At 52.4% G+C, this 22,709-nt stretch overlaps 1 protein-coding gene across 2 annotated transcripts; it reads right to left on the reverse strand.

Moving 5' to 3' along the window:
- KLK12 (kallikrein related peptidase 12) lies at positions 1–22,607 on the reverse strand. Of its 2 annotated transcripts, XM_033845667.2 has the most exons (6): positions 9,851–22,607; positions 9,606–9,661; positions 9,012–9,171; positions 7,718–7,977; positions 6,702–6,835; positions 5,122–5,779 (listed from the first exon to the last, which is right to left on the reverse strand). In XM_033845667.2, the coding sequence occupies exons 1-6, from the start codon at positions 9,877–9,879 to the stop codon at positions 5,624–5,626; spliced, it is 795 nt and encodes a 264-aa protein (XP_033701558.1). In that variant the 5' UTR covers positions 9,880–22,607; the 3' UTR covers positions 5,122–5,623. The 2 variants fall into 2 exon arrangements, 1 of the variants encoding a protein (XP_033701558.1); XR_012328202.1 differs by lacking the exons at positions 5,122–5,779; positions 9,012–9,171; positions 9,606–9,661; positions 9,851–22,607 and adding exons at positions 1–2,569; positions 4,258–4,905 and having other exon boundaries at positions 7,759–7,873.
- Positions 22,608–22,709: the final 102 nt, after the last annotated feature.

Below are 22,709 nucleotides of genomic sequence, written 5' to 3' on the forward strand. Positions count from 1 at the left end.
CTCTATAGTCTTCTGGATCCGGACCACATATTGCAGACCTTTGTGTATACCCTGGGCTTTCTGCTGACAGCACATGGATCCTGGCCCCAGGAGGTGATGCCTTGAAGAGACCCATTATAGACCAGTGGGCCCCCAGAATCGCCCTGGAGATGGGGAGGAAGAGAACCAGTCAGAGAGGAGGGGAGGCCTCAGGAGAGGGGAAAGGGTTGGACATGGTGTTAGGGAGGAGGGGGGAATTGTGTTGAAAGTGAGCTGGAGGTTGAAATGGGGTTGGCAATGGGATTGAGGGTGAGGTTAGAGTTATGGGTGAGAACAAAGATGGGGTTAGGGTCGAAAATTGATTTGGGGATGGTTAGGGTCGGAAATAGGGGTGGGACTGGGAATGGAGCTGGGAATTGTGTTTATGTTAGAAATGGGACCTGGGAGTGGAGATGGATTGGGGGTTGCAGGGGGAAGTGGCGTTGAGGTTGGGGATGAGATTGTGGATGTAGATGAAGACATGGTTGAGGTTGGAGATGGGAATGGAAATGTGACTGGAGACCCAAGCCCTGCCCTCTGAGCTGGCAGGATTCCTTGCCCTCTTCTCGAACGCTGGTACATCCCATGGTGTCTGTGATGTCCCCAGGGTAGGCGTCCTCATACTCCTTGTGCTCGATGATGGTCATGTTGGTACATCGCTAGGTGTGGGGAAAGTGCACTGTAGAAATGACATGAGGGGGTACAGAAAATTAGATCCCTTTGTTCCCCTTCCCCACACTGCAGGGCTTGCTCTGAACCCAGCAGAGAACCAGGGACCTTGCTCTGAATCCAGTTCCTGTCCTTCTTGCTTGCAGTCAACTCACCTCTCTGCTTGTAACCATAGCAACAGTAACGCTATCAAGTAAAACTCTTTACGTCAGTTGCTCTATAAACATTATGTCTAATCCCGCTCTAGTAGGTGGATGTGATTATTCTCATTTTATAGAGAAGAAAACCAAGGTTCAGAGACTTGCCTAAGGACCTACAACTAGCAGGTTGTGGATCTGAAATTGCACATCATGTCTGCCTGAATCCAAGGCCCAAACTTTTGTCTCCGCCCTCCCCAGCCCTTACTTTTCCACACTTCCTTTCAACTTATCCCACTATTGACACCTCCAGGGAGCACCCTCTTGTATCACTATGAATCTCATCTTTGAAGGTTCCTCTGGTTCCCTATTTCCTTCCACAATCATAAACACCTTCCCCCACCCCACCCCCCATCACGCTCCTCTCTGGAGCCCCTACACTGGGGGCAGGACGTGGTGCCCCAGTCGGAAATGAGGCAGCGGGTGCCAGCAGTGACACAGTGTGATGACACCCTGTGGGTCGCACGGCCCAGATGACGAAGGCTGGGGCCACCATGTTCAGCAGCGTGATGTCATCGCAGTGGGCTGTGTTGGGCAGGCTACTGTTGAAGTCTGGGTGGGGGAAGGACTCAGTGGCTCCTCGGGTGTGCTCACAGCCATCCCGTCAGTGGAGGCTGTGTTCTCCCAGATGAGCTACATATCAGTTGAAGTGAGAGAGATGGTGGTCAGAGATGGAAGGGGAAGGAGAGACAGGAAATGGAGAGTGACATTGTAGGGGGGGGGGGAAGGGGCGAGATGAAGAGAATGAAGAAACATAGCTCCACTTCCAAACTCATCCCCATCTCCCACCAAAACCTTATCCCCAGCCCAGCATCCAACCCCATTCCCAACACCATGCCAGTTCCAACATCATTCATCCTTCCATCTTCAATCCCAACCCAATCCCCATCATCAGTGCCCGTCTCTGACCCCACTTTCCCCACCCCATACACATTCTCCCCATCCCCAAGCCCTTCTCTATCCACCTCTCCATCTCCAGCCCCCTCCCAGCCCCGCCCCTGCCCCCGCACTCATGGCCTGTGGCAGTGGGCTGCCGTCAGTAGCCATTTGAGGGCGATGAGGTTGCCCCACAGAGCAGCTGTGTCTTCTGGAACAAAGCCGCCTGCCAGGGCGGCTGGGAATGAGGAGAGCACTCATATCCTTTATTGATCCTGGTCTCTCCCCCTACATGTCCTAGAGAGGGTGAGAGCAAAAGAGGCTCGGCCATGAGACGACTCCCAGAAATGGGGCGGCGGGGGGGAGGACCATAGCCTGGTGTCCTATGGGGACGCATTGAATGGACAGGCTGGGTATTAAATGATTGAAATCCTTCCACACCCGTCGGTCAGTAGCCACTTTCCTGAGCTCTTTGAATGTCTCCCACACCACCCCAGCTGCCCCGGTCCCTCCTCTGGGACCCTCTTGGACCTCTCCCCATCCTAGCTCTAAAGAGATTACACCTTTGGAAGGCAAGGGGCATCCAGGACCTTGTTATGGCTCATATATCCATTCAGATGCCCTATGGTTGTTCTATATTTTTAATATCAGCCCCGTCATTGTCTAGACATAGAGGGTTGGGAATCCTAGAGATTGGAGAGGGAGACCCCTGCCCATCCCCATCTCCACCGTACCTGTCACCAGAGCAAACATGATTAATTGCAGAATCATCATGGCCTGGAGGGGGGCAGGGCAGGCCCCAGGTTCTTCTGGGAACAAGGAGGGACAAGGGGCCAAATCACTCCATGGGGAGATTTAGGGCTGGTTCACGCCCTCTCTCTCCCCCATGCCTGCTCCGGCTCCCCCCAGGGAGAAACAACCAGGTGTGAGGAATCCCTTGGCTCACACAGCATCCCAACCTCCAAACTTTCAAAATAAATCTTTGGTATGGAGTGTGGCCTTGCAGGGGCCTAATCCCAGTTAGAGCCTCTCATACCCAAGTTGCTGGGAAGGCATTGCCCAGGGCAAGCGACAGGCTGGCTCCGTTTAAATCAGCCACGGGACCTCGTAGGTGGTTTGGAAAATGTTTTCCTTCTTACCCACCTGAGACCTGGGGCCCAGCAGCTTGGGGTGGGAGGATAAAGGGAACCAGGCTCCGTTCAGTAACCACGCCAGGGTGATACGAGCCCTTTGAAGGCTACCTGGGGTACAGTAGGGGGCTCGGCCTGGGACATCATTCTGGCCCCCCCCCTGCTGAACCCCTGCCCCTTTGAAGAACAGTGAGGCAGAGAAGGGCTGATCACTGGAAGGGCCAGTGCCCTTAGCTGCCCTGGCCAGCGGGAGTGGGGCTGGAGGGTTGGACTCAGTGACCGAAGGTGGGGTTGCAGGACACTGAGGTTGGGGGGCAGCTGCTGGAGATGCAGATCAAGGCAGAGAGACACAATCCCCCCCACCCCAAGAAGTACAGAGCAGAAGGAGAAATGATGCTGGGGCAGAGGCCTGGCACACTCGGCAGGGCAGGTGCCTGGAGGGGAGCCCTCCCTTCCCTTCTGGACTCATGGGCTCTGGGGGCCTGGCAGTGGTGGCAGACGCGGCAGGCTGGGTCTCGGAGCGGGAGGCACCAGGAAGGCGAGCAGGCAGGGGTGCCCCCTCACCACACACCCACTCCCTCGCAGGCCCAGGATGACTGGGCTTCCCAACCCTGCCTTACTGCCCTGGGGGCGGGGTGTGTGGGAGCCCTCCCCAGTCCAGCCCTGGGCCTTGGAGGTGCTGCCCACCTGTCACTGTCACCTCCCCAAGCCCCTCTTCTCTCTGCTTCTCTGTTTCCCCACACCTCTGTGTCCGTCCGTCTGTCTGCATCCTTCCCTGTCTCTCTTTACCTCTCCCACATTTCTATAATTCTTTGTGTGTATGTATGTGTGTGTCATTTTTCTTTCTGTTCCTATGTCTCTCTGGGCCTTTTTCTCTTTGTCTAACTCTGTTCTTCTCTCCCCGTGTCTATCTGCACATCTCCTCTAATGCTTTATATCTTTCTTTGTGTCTCTGTCTCTGCCTGCCTCCATCCCTCTCTCTTTCTCTCCCTCCCTCCATTTCTGTGTCTAAATCCCTCTCCATCCTCATCTCCCAGCCCCTCCCTCCCCACAGCCCAAGTCCAGGTGGGACCCTGGCCCCTTCTGGCCCCTCCCTTCATCATTCCAAGGAGCGGGGTGGGGGGACTGGGACGTCACACAGGTGGGGCTGCTGCCAGCCGAAGGGGCAGGCAGGAGGGTGGGGAAGGCAGGTTGGGGCCTGTGGGATTCAAGGCCCAGGAAAGGGAAGTCAGCCCTGGGCAGGTACCACAACCCCCAGAGCTCCTCTGGGGCTTTACTTCTCTGCCGACCCTTCCCTCCACTCCCTTCTGCCAGCCTCTTAGGCTGCCAGGAACCCAGGGTCCCCAGAATCCCACTGTGGCATTTACTTGCTCTGTGACGTAGGTCCGATGACTTCCCAAATCCGAGCCAACTCAATTTCCTCGTCTGCAGAACTCAAGTGACGATCCCTACTTCTCCCAGCTTGTTTGTTATCAGTTAGTTCTCCGTCTCACCCTCCTCTCTCCCCTAACGACATGTGAAGCAAGACTACGGGGTAGGGGCTTCCCTGGTGGCACAGTGGTTGAGAGTCCGCCTGCCGATGCAGGGCACACGGGTTCGTGCCCCGGTCCGGGAAGATCCCACGTGCCGCGGAGCGTCTGGAGCCTGTGCTCCACAACGGGAGAGGCCACAAAAGTGAGAGGCCCACGTAGCACTTAAAAAAAAAAAAGGACTACGGGGTAGGCCTGGGTTCTCACAGCAGCCAGCCCTGGCCCCAGATCCCAGCACTGCCTCTTCCTACCACAGTGATGTGGGACGAGAGACTCCACCCCGGCGAGGCTCAGTTTCTTCATCTGTGAGATGGGGGTGACAGCCCTGCCTCAGGGGGTTGGGATGATGACTCCAGGAGAGCCAAGTACAATAGGCAGTCAGCAAATGCTCCCACAGCTGCCACAGTCACCCCTCACCCTCTCCCACCTCAAATTTCCCTTCCATTCATTGCGGAGAAGAAACTCTCTTTCCAACTCCTGGAGAGGCTGTGAAGACAGAATAGTGGGCAGAACTATTTTTAGACCTAGGCTGGGTCCTCTTGCTTTCCAAGGCTGCACCCCACCCTCCATCATCGCAGATGTATTAAAGCAAACCCGCACCCCACATTAAGTATAATACGTGCTCAACTCCAGCTGAGCCAAGTTGCAGTTGGCTAGTTGGAAGAAGGTTACGTTTTATAGACACAATTAAATGGTAGTGGATTTTGATTTTGCAGTTTTCATTTGGTATTTTGCAGCCAACAATCCTGTCCACACACACCCCTCCCCCATTTCGGCTTATAAGCTCTAGGCAGTGTTCCTGTTGCGGCAGATGGAGAAAAATGGCCTTAATTTTTTACTGTTATAAGTAACTTTCTCTAGTCCATTCCTGTGTGGCCCCTGAGGGAAAACCCTCACCCTCTCTGATCTCTATTTCTACACCTGTGGGTAGGGCAACTGATGGGTAACCCTCCCTCCAATCTCAACCAGCAGGGGGATCAAACAGACAGACACAGCCCCTCCTCCAGTTATATTTATCCCAGATAGTTGTATACTCCCTCCTCCCCCAACCATGGGTCTTAGAAGGGCTGGCTGGAGTTGGAGTTCCAGGAAGAAGATCCCCAGTCCAAGAAGAGTGGGAGCTGGGGGTGATGATGGAGGAGGTATTGGCGCTCTGAGGGTCAGAGTGGCCCCCAAGCTGAGGCATGAAGGTGGAGGGAGCAGGTCAGTTGTTCCTCGTGACCATCCAGATCCAATCCACGTATTTGCAAATATTGGTGTAGACCCCTGGGATTCCTTCTTGCCCACAAGGCTCCACGGATCCCCAGGACACCAGACCCTGAAGGACTCCTCCGCATACTAGGGGACCCCCAGAGTCACTCTGGAAGGCAGAGGAGAAGGAGCATGATCTGAATATGGGAGAAATCCTTTTCCAGTTTTCCTCTCCACAGCCTCCTGCCCCCTCACCCATTCCTGGGCCTTGAGGACCGTGGCTCCAAGCCTCGTCAGCAGAGAAAAAAGAACACACAAGTTCCCAGAGGACAACAGCAATGACTAATAGAGAACACACTGTCCCTAGGGGCCAACGCCAGGGAAGGAGGGCGGGGCTCTATGCTGGGTAGAGCGTTCCCTCAAGGACAATGGGTAGGCTCTGACCAATGGGGGAAGAGAGCACAGGCACCAGTGACCAATCCCAGCGAAGGAGGACGGGACTCCGTGTCAAGGAAAATGGCTGGGGTTCTGACCAATGAGGGAGGAGAGCACCAGAACCAGTGACCAATCCTAGAGAAGGAGGGCGGGACTCCTTAAGAGTTCTCTCCAAGACAGTGGCTGGGGCCCTGGCCAGTAGGGAGGGGCAGCCTCCTCTGTGAAGGACCGAGAGGATAAGGTAGCAGAATTACAGGGTGAGAGAGTCCTCCAGCCTCCTTTCCTCCTCCATCCTGGAATCTCTCGCTCTTAATTGGGCCAGCACCAACTGGATGGTATGGGGAAGACTCGGAACTGGAGAGACAGCCGGCTACCTGCCTGAGCTCCAAATGCCGGCTGCCTCTTTCCCTCCCCCATCGTCTTTGTCTCTTCCTCTCCCTCCCTTTGTGCCCCACCCATCTTTCCTTCTCTGTTTCTGCCCTCCCTCTTTCTGTCCTCCACTCCCTGGCTCTCCCTCCCGCATCCTGTGCCTCCCCTTCTTTCTGACCTTATCTCTCTCCCCATCTCCTTTCCCTGACTTACCTTCTCCCCCTTCCCCACCTCCCCAATTCTCCCTCCCCTACTTTCTGTCCCGGATGTTGCCTGCAGTCGCTCACCTGGCAGGCATCCTTCCCAGCGATGCCGCCAGCACACACCATGTTGTCCGTGATTCTCCCGGGGAACGCTGCCCGGCAGGTGGCGTTAGAGACGATAGAGAGGTTAAGGCATTGGAGTCGGTCTGACAACTGGTCTGGGGATGGAAGAGGGATGCTGCAGGATCCCCCAAAGCTTCCCTCATCTCCCCGAAGAGGCCACATCCCTCTTCTCAAGGAAACCCAATACAAGTCTGTACCCCACCCCCTCCCTATGACCTCCACTACAATCCTCCAAGCTCTAAATTTCAGATTGTGACTTGATTACACAGTAGCTCTTGATTTCAATTCATTGGCCCCGTCCCCCTGACCTTCAGCTTACGACTCAGATACAGTGAATCCAGACCTGGCTTTCTCCTTCAATCCCAGCTACTGTGACCTTTGACCTTCAATCTTATTGCCCTTTGATCCCAACTTGGCCTCATGTCTTCTCTCTGTCTCTTGGCCCCATGTTCCTTGTCTTCACCTTAACCTCCAACCTCAGCTCGGAATCCTCCAAAGTGACCTCTGATCCTAGTTTATTTGACTCCAGACTCCATGACCCCTAACCTCTACCTCCACACACCAAGCCCTGTGGCTTCCAGTCCCAGACCAGTGATCCTTGATCGAATCCCAATTTCCGTCCTCGGATTGTGGCCAACATCTGGATCCCATGACCTCAACTCTACAATGAGTAACATCAGAGTACCTGACCCATGACCCCAAGATCCTATCTACATATGTCTTTTGCTCCATCCAGTCTGATAACATCACTCTGACCTCTAACCACATCCCTGACCCATGACTCCTAACTCCATACGCAACCACTTAACCTCTTTAACTCCCAAGACCCCTACGCACCATGATCTCAGACCCTAAAGCATGAATCCTGATGTGTGACACTTTACCCATCCTTCCTCTGAGATGGCATGACTCCTGACCTCTCACCCTCTGCCGCAAACTTTTGCCAATCGTGACCCCTGACCCCAGCACCCCCTTACTCCTTGTGTGGTTGGTGGTGCCCCAGCCCGAGATGTGGCACCTGGTGCCAGCCACTGCACAGGTCATGGGCAGGGGCAGGGGCTGGATACTGTGGGTCAAGAGAACAGGGATGCCCAGTTGCAGAAGCCGGAGGTCATTGTCTTGGTTCTGCAGGGCTGCCTGGTAGCCAGGGTGGGTCACGGAGAGGCCACTGTGCCGGATCTGTTCGGTCCAGTCCATCTGGCTGAGGCTGTGTTCGCCCAGGCTCAGCCAGTGCCTGCTGGGGGTCGCAGAGGCTCAGCAGGGGCAGGGTGGGCTGGCCTGGGGCTCCCAGACCCGCCTGCCTCTCTCTGCTGCTCCGCACCTTGATGGTTGTTCATTCCCTTGCTCTCATTCTCTTAGTCTCTTCCCGCCTCTTGGTCTCTATTTCCATCGCCATCTTTCCGTTTCTAGTGTTGGTCCTATTGCTCCTCTCCATGCTACCGCATGTGTGTCACTTTCTGATTCTCTTAGCTGGTGATGGCCATGGGGGCAGGGACATCCATTAGTCCTATTCACTGCCCTGTTCCCACCACCCAGCGGGTGGCCTGGGCCATCAACACCGTCAACTAAACGAACGGGGGAATAATGAGTGGACTCTGTCCTGCTGGTGTCCGTCCCTGTCCCCAAATATCTCTGTCTCTCCATGTCTGAAACTTCCCTTTTGGAAAAAGAAAAAAAATCGAGAGCATCAGACCTACAAATCCCAATCCCCTCATTTTACAGATGGGAAAACTGAGGCCCAGAGAGGCGCCGGATGTAACCTCTGACCTCATTTCACAGATGGGACCACTGAGGCCCAGAGAGGCGCCGGATGTAACCTCTGACCTCATTTCACAGATGGGACCACTGAGGCCCAGAGAGGCGCCGGATGTAACCTCTGACCTCATTTCACAGATGGGACCACTGAGGCCCAGAGAGGCGCCAGATGTAACTCTGAAGCTGCGCAAAGAGTTTGGGTCAGACGTGGGTCCCCAGCTCAGACTGGGTCAGGAGATGCTGAACTGATGACACCCCATGGGAAGGAAGGGGGACATGAGGGAACATTGGGGGGGTGGGCAGATTCCAGGGCTCTCCCCTGACCTCCACTCCACCGATCCCCACCCAGGTCCACCCCAGGCCCATTGTGAAGAAGTCCTACTTCTTGTCTAACCTCAGACCCTCTTGTTGCAGGACCATCTCCTTACTCCTGTGAGCCCCCTCCGCCCAGCGCTACCCTCCCCATCACCCTCCCTTCCCACCCTGAGTAGGCAGGGACCCAAGTGGGGGGCTTACCTGTTGCTGCAGCGAGCAGCTGTGAGAACCCACCTGCGGTCGATGAGGACTCCCCCACAGCGCAGCTGTGTACCTTCAAACAGCCCCACCTGCCAAAGCTGAGAGTGAGGGATACGCTCCGTGCCTTTAAAAACCTTCTGTGTGCCCTCGTGGCTGAGCCCTGAGGACAGTGGCATGGGCCAGAGAGACAGTCAGGAACCTAGAGACTGTGGACCAGATAGAAAGAGAGATACAGAAAGAACAAGAAAGAGGCAAGAGAAAGAAACCGAGAGGGAGAGAGAGAGAGAGAGAGAGTCACAGGCAGGGAGACACAGACCCAGTGATATATAAAGACACAGTGAAACACCCAAAGGACACAAAGAGGAAGAGAGAGAGATGCTTAAAGATAAGCGAAACAGAGATTCAGAGAGAGAAAGGACAGAGACATAGTGACAGGGAGAGACAGAGGGGAGATGGATCGGAAGATACAGGGGGAGCGAGGTGCATAGGACCCCTGGAGATGGAGGTGAATGGAGGCATAGGGTCAGCCAGCCTCCCTCCCCTCCTCAGCGCCAGGCATCCTCGTGAGGGTTCCTTGCCTTCTGGGGAACTCACCAATCAAACACAGGAGAAAAAAGGTGCTGGGCACCAAGGTGGTCCACTTCCAGGTTCTGGGGAAAAGGCGAGGCATCTCAGAGATGGCAACTGGACCCTCCTTTTCCCTGTCAAGTGGACCCTCCCTTTCTCCTCCCCTTCCACCAGCAATTCCACGAGGAGGGGATGGTCCACAGGCCCTTTCCTCTCTGTCCCCATCCCCCGAGCGTTACCCCCTCACTGATGTTGGCCTGCCCCCTGCTCACCTTGCTTCTCCCCCTGCCGGTTCCTCCATGTGACCGTTGCAATCGCAGCCTGTCGGTCTGTCTGCTATCTGTCTGGCCCCCTGCCTGCTTGTCTCTTCATCTGCCAGCCACCCTATCAGGCAACTCTCCTGCTGTTCACCTGGCCTCTCAGCCACCTGTCATGCTGCACCACCTGTCTTCTTCCTTCCGTCTGTCTGTCCCAGACCAGCAGCTGATACAGCTTTTAACTCTGTCCCAGCTCATGCGATTTACGGGTTGAGGGAAGGAGACAAGGTAGACATGGGGCGGGACACCCTCTAATCAGGTAGAAACTCTTCTTGGCTAATGACAATTAGTGAGATTTACAGTTAGATGGAGGGGGGCGGGGGCCCCAGTATGGCTCTGGAGGGAAGACCCAGGCCCTTTCCTTCTCCCCTCCTCTGCAAACTAGCCAGCAGCCCTGAGGCCAATGACGCAAGGTGATCTGGGATCTTCCCCGACTCCTGTAATGAAGCCTCAGGGAGAGTGGGGCAGGTAGATACCTGGACTCCTCCCTGAGCGTTTCATGGAAGGGGCAACAGGGTGGAAGTGAGAGAGTCAAGGAAACCAAGGGCAGAGAGAGCCTGAGACAGAAGAGGAGGAGAGGGAAGAGGTTTCAAAAGAGGGGAGACAGGGCTTCCCTGGTGGCGCAGTGGTTGAGAGTCCGCCTGCTGATGCAGGGGGCGTGGGTTCGTGCCCCGGTCCGGGAAGATCCCACATGCCGCGGAGCGGCTGGGCCCGTGAGCCATGGCCGCTGAGCCTGCGCGTCCGGAGCCTGTGCTCCGCAACGGGAGAGGCCACAACAGTGAGAGGCCTGTGTACCGCAAAATAAAAAGCCAAAAACAAAATAGGGGAGACAGAGGAGTTTCCAAACTGGGATCCAAGGAAGCTTGGTTCTAATTGATGTTTTTAAATTCAGAGCACAGGTCTTAGGAGGTCGATTTATCTAACTCCATGAAAGTTGTTTGCATAGGGCCGTCCACTGAGAAAGAGAGACAGGGGACAGGAAACAGAGAGAGGGAGAGTGAAAGAGACTCAGGACAGAATCCCTCTCTTTCTCCTCTTATCTTTTTATTTTTTTTTGGAAGTAAAATTTATATAACATAAAATCCAGCCTTCGAACCATTTTAAAGTCTACAACGCCGTGAATTCCACTGCACTCACGGTGCTATGCTATGCTACCACCGACTAATTCCAGAACATGCTCGTCACCCCCAAAGGAGACCCCATACCCGTTAAACTGATGTGCATCAGATGATGAAGGGACAAATAAAAGGCGATCTGTCCATGCTATGGAGTATTATTCAGCTACAAAAGGAACAAAGTACTGATGTGTGCTACACGTGGACGGACCTTGAAAACACTGTGCGGAGGGAAAGAAGCCCGTCATAAAGGCCCACAAACCGTATGATCCCATTTATATGAAATATCCGGAAAAGGCCAATCGGTGGAGACAGAAAGCAGGCTAGTGATTGCCCGGGGCGGCAGGGAGTGGGGGTGGGGAATGACTGCTTAGCGATTCTCTTTTGACACACAGACTTGCGGCTTGTGGCTTCTGGATAAAGTCAATCCCTTTTTGTAGCTGGAGACTCAGAGAGGACAGACCTCCTGCTCTCCGAAAAAGCTCTGAGCAGCTTTGCCACCTCATCCGGGGAGCCCCTGGAGCGCTCAAGTCCCTGTGTCTCATGCTTTCCTCTTGGGCGTCATCATAAGCTCACCATGAAGCCCGTTCCCTAAAGACAACTCAGGCATCCCAACACGTGGGGTGATGTCTCAGGGCATGGATACCATCATAGGTGTGGAAACCGAGACACAGCTTGGTGGAGCTGCTTGCCCAAAGTCACACAGTTGGTAAGAGGCAGAACTGGAGTTTGAACTGAGGCAGACTGGCTCCAGAACTTGTATTGTTAATCATTATCCAAATATGTGAATGAGCAAAAGAATGACTAACTGAGGGCTTCCCTGGTGGCACAGTGGTTAAGAATCCGCCTGCCAATGCAGGGGACACGGGTTCAAGCCCTGGTCCGGGAAGATCCCACATGCCGCCGAGCAACTAAGCCCGTGAGCCACAGCTACTGAGTCTGTGCTCTAGAGCCCGCGAGCCACAACTACTGAGCCCACGTGCCACAACTACTGAAGCCCACGCACCTAGAGCCCGTGCTCCACAACAAGAGAAGCCACTGCAATGAGAAGCCTGTGCACCGTAACCAAGAGTAGCCCCCGCTCACCGCAACTAGAGAAAGCCCGCGCGCAGCGAAGAAGACCCAACGCAGACAAAAATAAATAAATAAAATAAATTTTTTAAAAAGTGGGGCTGGGAGGAAGCTAAATGTCTACCTACCACTTCCTCTTGGGGTCCTCGAACAAGGCAACAAAAGATGGGTGGGAGACTTCCCTGGTGGTGCAGTGGTTGAGAGTCCGCCTGCCGATGCAGGAGACACGGGTTTGTGCCCCGGTCCAGGAAGATCCCACATGCCGCGGAGCGACTAGGCCCGTGAGCCATGGCCGCTGAGCCTGCATGTCCGGAGCCTGTGCTCCGCAACGGGAGAGGCCACAACAGTGAGAGGCCTGCGTACTGCAGAAAAAAAAAAAGGAGGAATTTTCAAAGCTGACTTGGATGACAGAATCTTTTTCTCTGTAGTCTTCAGTTTACCTTTACACCTCTCTCTCACTCTATTTCTGTCTCATTCATTCATTCATTCACTCTGCAAACATTTTGCTGTGTGGGCCTGATAATCTGCTGGGAGATGCCAGGGCCACAGAGTTGAATCGCAACCCACAGTCCACACGCCCCTCAGTTACTGCCTTGTTTTCCTACCATCCTTCCCAGCAACACTTCTCCCTGGAGATCTACTCACTGCTTGCACCCCATAGCCACAGTCTTTTTGGGTCTCCAGAGACTTCCATGTTGAACAATCCAACAGTCACCTGCCTGTCCCCGTCTTACTCAACCTTTGGGCAGCACTCAACATGGCCGGCCTCCCTTCTCTGGGTTTCCTTCTGGGACACCATGCATTTCTGGTTTTCCTCCTTCTCCTGACTCTCCTTCCCAGCCTCCTTCATTAATAGGCCTTTTTTTTTTTTTTTCCCCTCCATTGGTGTCTGTACAAACAAGGGTGTTCCCAGGGCTCTGTCCTAAGCCTTGTCCTCTGCACTGATTGTATACACCTGACAGTTTCACCTGTCACCTGGGGCAGGTTGGTTCTCATTCCTGTGCATCCAACAGCCTCCTGGACAATATAAACCCACCTCACCATCTGTCCCCACCAACCTGTCCTGGTCACAGAGCTTTTAAAAACTCTTGGGGGGGGCTTCCCTGGTGGCGCAGTGGTTGAGAGTCCGCCTGCCGATGCAGGGGACGCGGGTTCGATCCCTGATCTGGGAAGATCTCACATGCCGCGGAGAAACTAAGCCCGTGCGCCACAACTACTGAGCCCACGTGCCACAACTACTGAAGCCTGCATGCCTAGAGTCCGTGCTCCACAACAAGAGAAGCCACCGCAGTGAGAAGCCCGCCCCCGCTCACCGCAACTAGAGAAAGCCCGCGCGTAGCAACGAAGATCCAACACAGCCAAAAATAAAATAAATTAATTTATTAAAAGAAACCCAACTCTTGGAATTTCCCAAGTGGTAGGGGAAAGATGAGCCTCTTTCGCTTTTCATAATAAATCCCAGTAACCCTATTTGAGTTTATGTTAATGAAGTGACAGGATGGGGGAGGAAATGGGGGCTGGCTGCTAGGGGAACCAACCAATTGATTGGAGGGGTTGGAACTCAGAGTCCCACCTTCCGACCTCAGGGAAGGAGAGAGGCACAAAGGTCCCAGCTGGAGATGCACAACCCAGGGCCCCTTGAAGGAGGGCCCCATACCCCGTTCCTGAACACCAACTATGGAAACTTCTGACTTAGGTCTGTTAAATCTACAACGGCGTCTCCTTAGGTCTCAGCAAATAGAGCAGCAGGAGGCACAGCTCAAAATGCCTGGCCGCGGGGCCAGTGAGCCAGACGGCAAGATGAGAAAGGCCTCGGAGGCCGTGGACAAAAAGTGTCACCTGCCGTACCAGTAAACAAAGGACGTTGCAGCCGTCGAGCCATCGACAGCCACTTCGGCCACCGAGGACTGTGCGCCCTGCCGGGATTCAGGATGGAGAGAAACGGGCTACTGGCCCTGCATAGCTGAGGTGCACAGCAAAGGAGTGATTTCAACGAGCCCAGACTCTGGCATCTTCCCATACATAGAAAGGCATGAAATTCACTAACTGGAAGTGCTTGTTTGTTGACTTTCTTTAATGCACGGTAATCTCTTGACGTTCCCGACTGTCTGGCTTTTGTTGCTAACGCTCCAGTGTATATCCTGGTTCCTCCCTTATCTTTGACGCTGTCCCTCAGAGCTCTCTGAGAGGCCGTCTCCCGGGCTTAAGTCCTCAGCATGTCTGCTGAATAAAACGTAATTCCCACCTTTTAGGTTGTGCGTTTTTTTTTTCAGTGGACAAGGTGGTGGTCCCATCTAGACCCCCACTCACAGTGCCAATGGTGGTCACCCCACAGGGGCAGAAAGGACCCTTTGCTGCAGGTGTGGCATCGTTTTGTTTGTTTGAGTTTCTTTGGGGGGGGGGGGCTGGGGGGCGCACACCGTGCAGCATGTGAGATCTTGATTCCCTGATCAGGGAGCAAACCTGCACCCCCCTGCAGTGAAAGCATGGAGTCCTAACCACTGGCCCGCCAGGGAAGTCCCCATGTGGGGCATCACGAATCATGACATCTGAACCAATCCTTGGATGGCGGACTCCGTCCTATTTCTGTGGGATGGCTACATTATCCTTCCTTATCCCTTCCTCCAAAAAACCTGACCTGGGTCTCTGGCCTCTTCAACCCTCTCACGGCCTGTCCGCTTCTTTCATCTTAGCGTTGAATTTGTTAGAACGGAACTGCGGGCTTCTATGCGTGTTGTTCCCGTTTGCCTGGTAAGTCCAGCCTCGTCCCTTAAACAAGGCCTCCCACATCGGGCAGTGGTTCAGCACGGTCTGGGCCCTCCTTCCAGACTTGAGGGGGCTGCCCCTGAAGAGGGTCTCAGAAGAGAGATACAGGAATGTGTCTCCATCAGCCTGGATGGATTCAACTCACCGGCGGATTTTCCTTAGTCTAGGTCTACACTTCTGTAAAATGGGGAGCTGACATTTCCCCAACCGGGGCCTTGGGGAAATGGCATGAAAGGGCTTCATCTGCTGGACCAAAGACAGGAAGTATCGTTATCTCTTTGACTCTCCTCTCTCTGCTTTGTTCTCTTCCCCGGTATTTTGACCTCCTCTCTCCCTCCACCAGCCTCCAAATTCCTTCCTGCCCAGGATGTTAAAACTCCCCTGGGCAAAAACAGGGAGGAGAGGACGTGTGGCTGCAAAGTCCCTGGAGACGGCAGGGAGGAGGGTGGTCTGAGAAGCCTGCCACCTGGCTGGCCTTCTTGAATTAAGGTCTTGTTGGCAGTCAGAATCTCCGTCTCAGCTATGTCCTTATTTTCTGTCCCACGGGAAGGATTTGGGCGGCTACCTTTCATTCTCTCAAATACACAGCTGCCACCCAAGGTGTCTTGCTCTGGCACTGGGGCCTTGGAGGAAGCATAACAATGACATCAATAATAAGAACAACAGTAATACTAATGAGAGCAACCACTTAGTAAGCGTTCACTCCGTACCGGGCGTTCTCCTTAGGGAGCGCTCTCACACACTAACTCAATCCTCCCAAGAACCCTCTGAAGTAGGTTCTATTTTTTTTAAGTTCATTCATTGACTGAGAGACTTCTTAATCCTCCGATGGAGGGAACTGAATTCGTTGGTAGCACCTTATCATGAGCACAAGGCCCTTCTTTTTTTTTTTAATTAATTAATTTATTTTTGGCTGCCCTGGGTCTTTGTTGCTGCGTGCGGGCTTTCTCTAGTTGCGGTGAGCGGGGGCTACTCTTCGTTGCGGTGCGCGGGCGATAAGAAGCGCTAACATGAATTCACCAATAGATGCGAAACTGGCTTATTCTATATGGAGGGGAGAGAATTGTACTTCCACCTGACAAAACTCATGTGCACGGTTACGGACGAGAATTATTTGCACTATGATCCACTAGTTATCATTTACAGAGTTGTAAAGTAGATCAAAGACAGTGAAAGAAGCTGAGACCCCATAGAATCAGATAACCCACCTCGTGTTCCATTGATGACGTCTGTTGGGTCCATCTGAAAGTCTTTCACAGTTTTTCCCTACACTAGGAAGAAAAGTGTGTGGTCGGGTTTAAGATGGTGGTTGGTGTGGGGGGAGGGGCTCTGACGACTACACAGGTGAGTTTGGGGAAGAGAATGGACCTGGGGTGAGGATGGGGTTGGAGTTGGTTTTGGGGATAGAATTAAGCTGTAGATGGGAGGGATCTGGGGATAATGTTGTTGAGAGTCCAGTTGGGGTGGGGCTGGAGATGAGGCCAAGATTGAGTATTTGGGTGGGGAGGTGTTGAAATACAGTTGAGTTGGTGTTGTGCGTTGACATTGTTAATGAGCGCCAGATGTGAGGTCCAGTATCTGCGTCAGGGTAGGGTTTTGGTAGGAGCGTGCTGGGTCATAGCTGTGAGTCCTCTCATGGTGACAGAAAGCCACTGTCCTTCCCCACCTTGGAATTACCCCACTTCCCAGGACTGGACCCAGAGTAGGGACCGAGTTCACTCTTTCTGAGTTGAGTTGGGTTCAGGCTGAGTGGCAGGAGGGAGGATGCGGGTTAAGTGAGGTGACAGGTTTGTGTGGGAAGTCGGGGAACCTGTGCTCCTTTGTGGCCTAGGTCCACACTTCCAGAAAAAGTCTTTCTCCCTTGGGAATGGCTGGAACTTGCAGTGGGGTGGCTGTCTTTGGTATTTGTGGAGGGGCGAGTACCAGGTCAACACTGACAGTAGGGCTAATGATTGGCTGACTCTTGTTGAAGTGAGGTCATGGACCCACCAAGAGTTGGGGGTACTCTACCCCCTCACTTGATCAATAAGGCAACTGGAGCCCACGGAGTTCAGTGGGTAGCTGAAAGTCACATGCCAGTTAGACCAAATCCAGGGGTACTGTCACATAGATCAGGGTCTGTCGCCCTCAGAGAGAAGGGCTAGAGCAAGAAAGAAAAAGGAGTAGAAAAAGAGACAGTGTTCCTAGTGGTTCAGAGCTGAGTTCAAGTGACATGGCCACTCTGTGCCTCCGTAAAATGGCACTAACCACAGCACATTCCTCACAGAGCAGGGTTAAATGAGTTAATATCTGAAGATGCTTAGAGGAGAGTTTGACACGAACCAAAGGCCACAAACACGCTTGTTAAATAAGTAAAGCTGGAGATGGAGGCAGCCTGAGGTTCCCAGGGGCCCCCACCCTATAGCTTGGCTTCAAAATGAGGTTCTTTGTCAAGCAGGAACTGGAAGTTCTGGTTGGAATTGCTGGCTGGGATGAGAAAGTTGGCCCTACACCCAGGCCCAGAGCAGAGGCCCTGATGCAGATGTGAAGGGATGGGGAGACTAAGAAAGACCCAAAGGGATAAATACACAGAGACAGAAAAACAAGGTGGATGGGAGAGAGCAGAGGAAATGCAGGGAGAGACAAAGGCAAGACGATGTAAGAGGTAGAAAGAGAGACGCCTGGGGAGAAATCAGACTTGGTCTTTTGGAGAGACAGATGCACAAGAAATTGACACACTGAGGTGACTTCTTCTTTAGAGCTGGATCCATGTTATTAAGGATGTTGGTCCCAGTCATCATCTTTCTCACACATCAACGAAATACCACTTTTCACCCATCAGAATAACAAACGCTAGAAAGGTCAGACTTGCCATCTACCTGCATCTGTGCTCACATGCTCCGCCCCCTTCCATTTCTATAGGTGAACAATCTTCACCTCCGTCTAAGAAAGACACCTCCACTTGTGCGAGGTACCCCATCCCCTCTCACCTCCTCGAGGACACTGTTCCAGCCAGCAGTCCTCTGCTCCCTTGCCTGCATCATCAATTTTCTTCTTCTCCATTAACATACACACATGCTACAATGTCTCCCATGTTCCATGAACAGAATTTTTTAAAAACCTTCTCTCAACCTCTGTGCTCTCCTTCAGCCCCTGACCCGTTTTGCTGCCTTTGACTGCAATACTCCAAAATGTTGGCTGCACGTCCTGTCTGGCAGTCCTCTCCTCCTGTTCTCTTGAGCCCACTCCACGCAGGCTTCCACCCCCACTGCTCCACCGAGGGTGCCTCTTTTAAGGGCGCCAATAAGATCCATGGCGCTGAACCCAGTGGCTACCTCTTTGGGGTTCATCTTACTTGAGATATCAGCAGCATTTAACAAGTGGTTCACTCCCTGGTCTTTCAAGGTCTTTCCTCGGCTTCTGAGATGCTACCTTTCTCCTGGTCTTCCTCATAACTCACTGACTGCTTCTCTTTCATGACCGGTGTTGTTTTCTACTCACGTCCCCAATCTCTACATGCTGGAGCATTTGACCCTCTTCTTTGCTCTGTCTATGCTCACTCCCTCCGTGATCTCATCTGCTCCTGTGGCTTTAAATACCATCTACATGCTGATGACTCCCAAATGTTATGTCTCCAGCCAGACCTTGCTCTTAAACTCTCAACTTGACATCCCACTGCCTACTCAACAGATTCACGTTCAAAACCAAACTCTTGTCCTTCACCCCTCTCATGTTCCAGATGGGCTCCTCCTACAGTCTTGATCGTCTCAGTAAATAGTTTCTTCGTCCTTTCATTCCTCAGCCCAAACCTCAGTCTCGCCCTTGAATTCCTTTTCTCACACACCACACATCCACTGTGTTACCGAACCCTGCCAGTGCCGCCTTCAAGATAGATCCAGAATCGGACCATTTCTCAACATCTTCCATCCTCGCCGCCCTGGCCCCTCCCAGCCGCCATCATCTCTCATCTGGATTATGCAAGCTTCTTATCTGGTCTCCCTGTTTTTGTCCTTGTCCGCCTGCACTGTTTACACACAGCAGCCAGAGTGAACTTTTATTATAAAGTGTAAGTCAGGGCAGGCCACGCCTCTTCTGGAAAGCCCGCAGTGCCTCCCACCTCCCTCAGAGTGAAAGTCAGGTTTCCTTATGGTGGCCAACAAGGCCCCAGACCGTCTGGCCCCAGTAGTCCTCTGACGTCACCTACCGCTTCCTCTTCTCCTGCCCCTCTCATGTCAGGCACAATCCCATCTCAGAACTTTAGTATTTTAATTCCCACCCCCGGACCCCTCTTCCAAACCAGACGTCTGCCTGGTTTCTTCCATTCTTGTCATCCTCTCCATGAAGACTTCCTTGACCATTGTAGTTGGAGATCCCTGAGATGGGTTCAGGGAATTACTAGAAGGACTCACAGAACTCGGAAAACTCCTGCACTCATGATTTTGGTTTATCACAGCAAAATAAAAAGACGCATGGGGCCAAGTGCAGGAGAGACCAGGCACGAGCTTCCAGCTGACCTCTCCCAGAGGAGTCGTATAGACAGCACTCACTTTGCCCAGCAACAACGTGTGACAACACGTACAGAGGATTGCCCACCAGGAAAGTCCACCTGAGCCTTGGTTGTCTGTGTTTTTTACTGGGGGTCAGTCACATAGGCACATGGCTGCCTGCCTGCATGGCTGGCCTTCGTCTCCAGCTCCTTCTCAGGTCAAATATGCCCCAAGACCTCCATCACAAATCATCCCGTTACGATAGACTATCTGGCATGGCCCAAGGCCCCCAGGTAAAGAAAGACGCTGTTATTAGGCAGAATATTACAAAGGCTTAGAGGTTCTCTCCCAGATGCCAGGCAAGGGCCTAACTACTTTTGTAATATGCAGGGTTTGGACAACATAGCCCTGCGGAGTTAACCACCCACTGCATAACCCACTTAAAATTAGAACCTTCCTCTGACATTCTCTATCCCCTTACTCTGCTTTAGTTTTCTCCAAAGCACTCGCTCCCGTCTGTAATATTTAATGGGTTTTTTTGGCAGTACCATGAAGCTTGCAGGATCTCAGTTCCCTGACCAGGGATCGAACCTGGGCCATGGCAGTGAAAGTGCTGGGTCCTAACCACTGGACTGCCAGGGAATTCCCAATATTTCATGTTTTACTCATTTACTTGTCCCTTGTTTGCCTCACCTCCAGAAGTGAGTTCCCCGAGGGCAACAATATTACCTGCCTTGTTCCTAGAGCAGTAACTGGCACATAATAGGATTCAGTAAATATTTGCTGAATGAATGAATGAACGACGGGCATTTTTGAGGGTGTGGAGAGATGTGAATCTTTCTTATCTGGGCAAAAATTTGCCAGTACTTGGTGAAATTGATTAAAAGTAAGGCTTTTGGCCCAGTGGTCCTGCTTCTGTGATAGTCCAGAGAAGTCTTCTCTAGTTATATAAGGGGCCTGCCCCCTAATAGTCAGTGCAGTATTGCTTGGGTAGTAGAAGGAAACTAGGTGTCCATCACTGGCGGACTGGGTCATTAAACATGGTGGATGTACACCACGGAGTGGTACTTCTCAAACTCTAATAAGCATTGAGACCCCTGGGGGTCTTGTTAAAATGCAGATTCCGGTTCAGTTGGTCTGGGGTGGGGTCCAAGACTCTGACTTCTAATAAGCCCCAGATAATTCTGGTACTGCTGTCCCCTGGACCACACTAGGAGCAAGGGTATAGACTCGAGCAGTCCTGTCCAACAGAACTCTCCGCAATGATGGAATTCTATTTATCTGTGCTGTCCAATACGGCAGCCACCAGCCACATACGGTTATAGAGCATCAGAAATGTGGCGAGTGCGACCGAGGAATGGAATTGTAATGCACATTCAATCTAGATAATTTTACTTTAAAAATTAAATGACCACATGTGGCTAGTGGTTACCATCTTGGACAACACAGGTTGAGAAAACACCAACACCGTGGCAGTGAGCAGTAATAAACCAGATGGGCAGAGAGCAACATGGGTAGGCTGTTAACACGGTATTTTGGTGTGAAATAACGTCACACCACCTTTGGTGGAATAAGGTCGCCTGTTTAATACTGAAACCTGACTCCTCACCCACACCCACCTGCCTTCACACCCTATTGCATCAATCTAAAATGCCTCAGTAGTATTGGCACTATCACTTTGTATACCACTGAGAAAGAAAAAGGGGCCATCGATGAAATTAGGGCGTAATGCTAAGACATAACCCTCAGCTAATTATAAGATGCCTCCCGCTTACGGAGGTGGTAAAAACGGGAACCGGATGTGCATCTAAGAAGCAATAAAATAGGGCACGTAACCATCACAGCTGGGAATATGAGTTGGAAATCAGGTTAAAGATTACTTTAAACTATTTTTACTTAGCTTTATAGTAGGATGCAGGCCAAGAATTATAGGGTGGTCCGTGTCTTCATCTCTCTGGGGGCTCAGAGCTACTCAAGTACACAGCTGCTTTCAACGCCTTTCGTCCGCAGAGCTTGGGTGGTTGCCACACATGAGAGCCAAGGTGTGTCTGTATCACCATGACAGAAGGTGCAGTCTCCACTTCCCAGCAATCTTCTTTTTGTTTTTTTAATGCTGCATTGGGTCTTTGTTGCTGCGCCCGGGCTCTCTCTAGTTGTGGCGAGCAGGGGCTACTCTTCGTTGCGGTGTGCGGGCTTCTCATTGCGGTGGCTTCTCTGCGGAGCACGGGCTCTAGGCGTGTGGGCTTCGATAGTTGTAGACCGTGGCTCTAGAGCGCAGCCTCAGTAGTTGTGGCCCTGGGGCTTCGTTGCTCTGCGGCATGTAGGATCTTCCCGGATCAGGCATCGAACCCATGTCCCCTGCATTGGCAGGCAGATTTTTAACCACTGTGCCACCAGGGAAGTCCCCCCAGCCATCGTGTTTTCCCCTCTTTTTTCTTTTTCTTAATTGAAGTATAGTTGCTGTAAAATATTATATAATTTCCAGGTATACAATATAGTGATTCACAATTTTTAAAGGTTAGGCTCCATGTATAGTTTTATAAAATATTGGCTATATTCACCCCAGCAATCTTTCATGTGGGATCTTCCCGGACCGGGGCACGAACCCGTGTCCTCTGCGTCGGCAGGCGGACTCTCAACCACTGCGCCACCAGGGAAGCCCTCTACTTTGCTTTTAAATTATGTTTACTGTTTCTCGTCTGTGACCTCCTGCTAGAATGCAAGCTCTGTGACGAGAAACATTTAGATTATCTGGCTCGTTCGCAGCCCTACTTCCAGTACCTAGAACCATGCCTGGCGCATAGGAGGTACCCAGTAAATAGACCAATGCCTGGTGCATAGTAGATGCCCAGTAAATAGACCAATGCCTTGCATACAGTAGGTGTCCGATAAATAATCATTCTTGAATGAAAATAAGAAAGAGAATGAGATTCATAACACAATGATTTTGTGTAAATTAGAAGCAACACAATGTGACAATGCATGTGTTCCAAGGATGCAGGGTATTCAAGGCCATCTGTGTTGATGCCTTTGGGGAGGGAGGGGAACCAGAGCCAGGGATGACAAATGGAAATAAATAAAACGAGAGCAGAGCTCTCAGGACCTGAGTGTGATTAACTCAACTCTCCTCACCTGAGATCTGATTAGGGAAACGAGGATCTCTTCACTTCCATAGTGTTTTCCAGGAAACAAGCTAGGTCTTTGCCCTCCCAGTCCGGGACCTCAGCGGTCCCTGCTCAGGGTCGCAGCGCAAGGCTGGGGCGCTTCCTTCTACCGCACCAAGTACAGTGGATGGTGAGGGGGCAGACCCCCAGGGGACACCATGCGCTTTGGAACATGGCTTCTGGCTGGGCACGATTGGACCTGTGTGTGCATATCTGTTGGGTGAATTAAATG

The sequence above is a fragment of the Tursiops truncatus genome, chromosome 19, assembly GCF_011762595.2.
Source record: "Tursiops truncatus isolate mTurTru1 chromosome 19, mTurTru1.mat.Y, whole genome shotgun sequence".
Lineage (NCBI taxonomy): Eukaryota > Metazoa > Chordata > Mammalia > Artiodactyla > Delphinidae > Tursiops > Tursiops truncatus.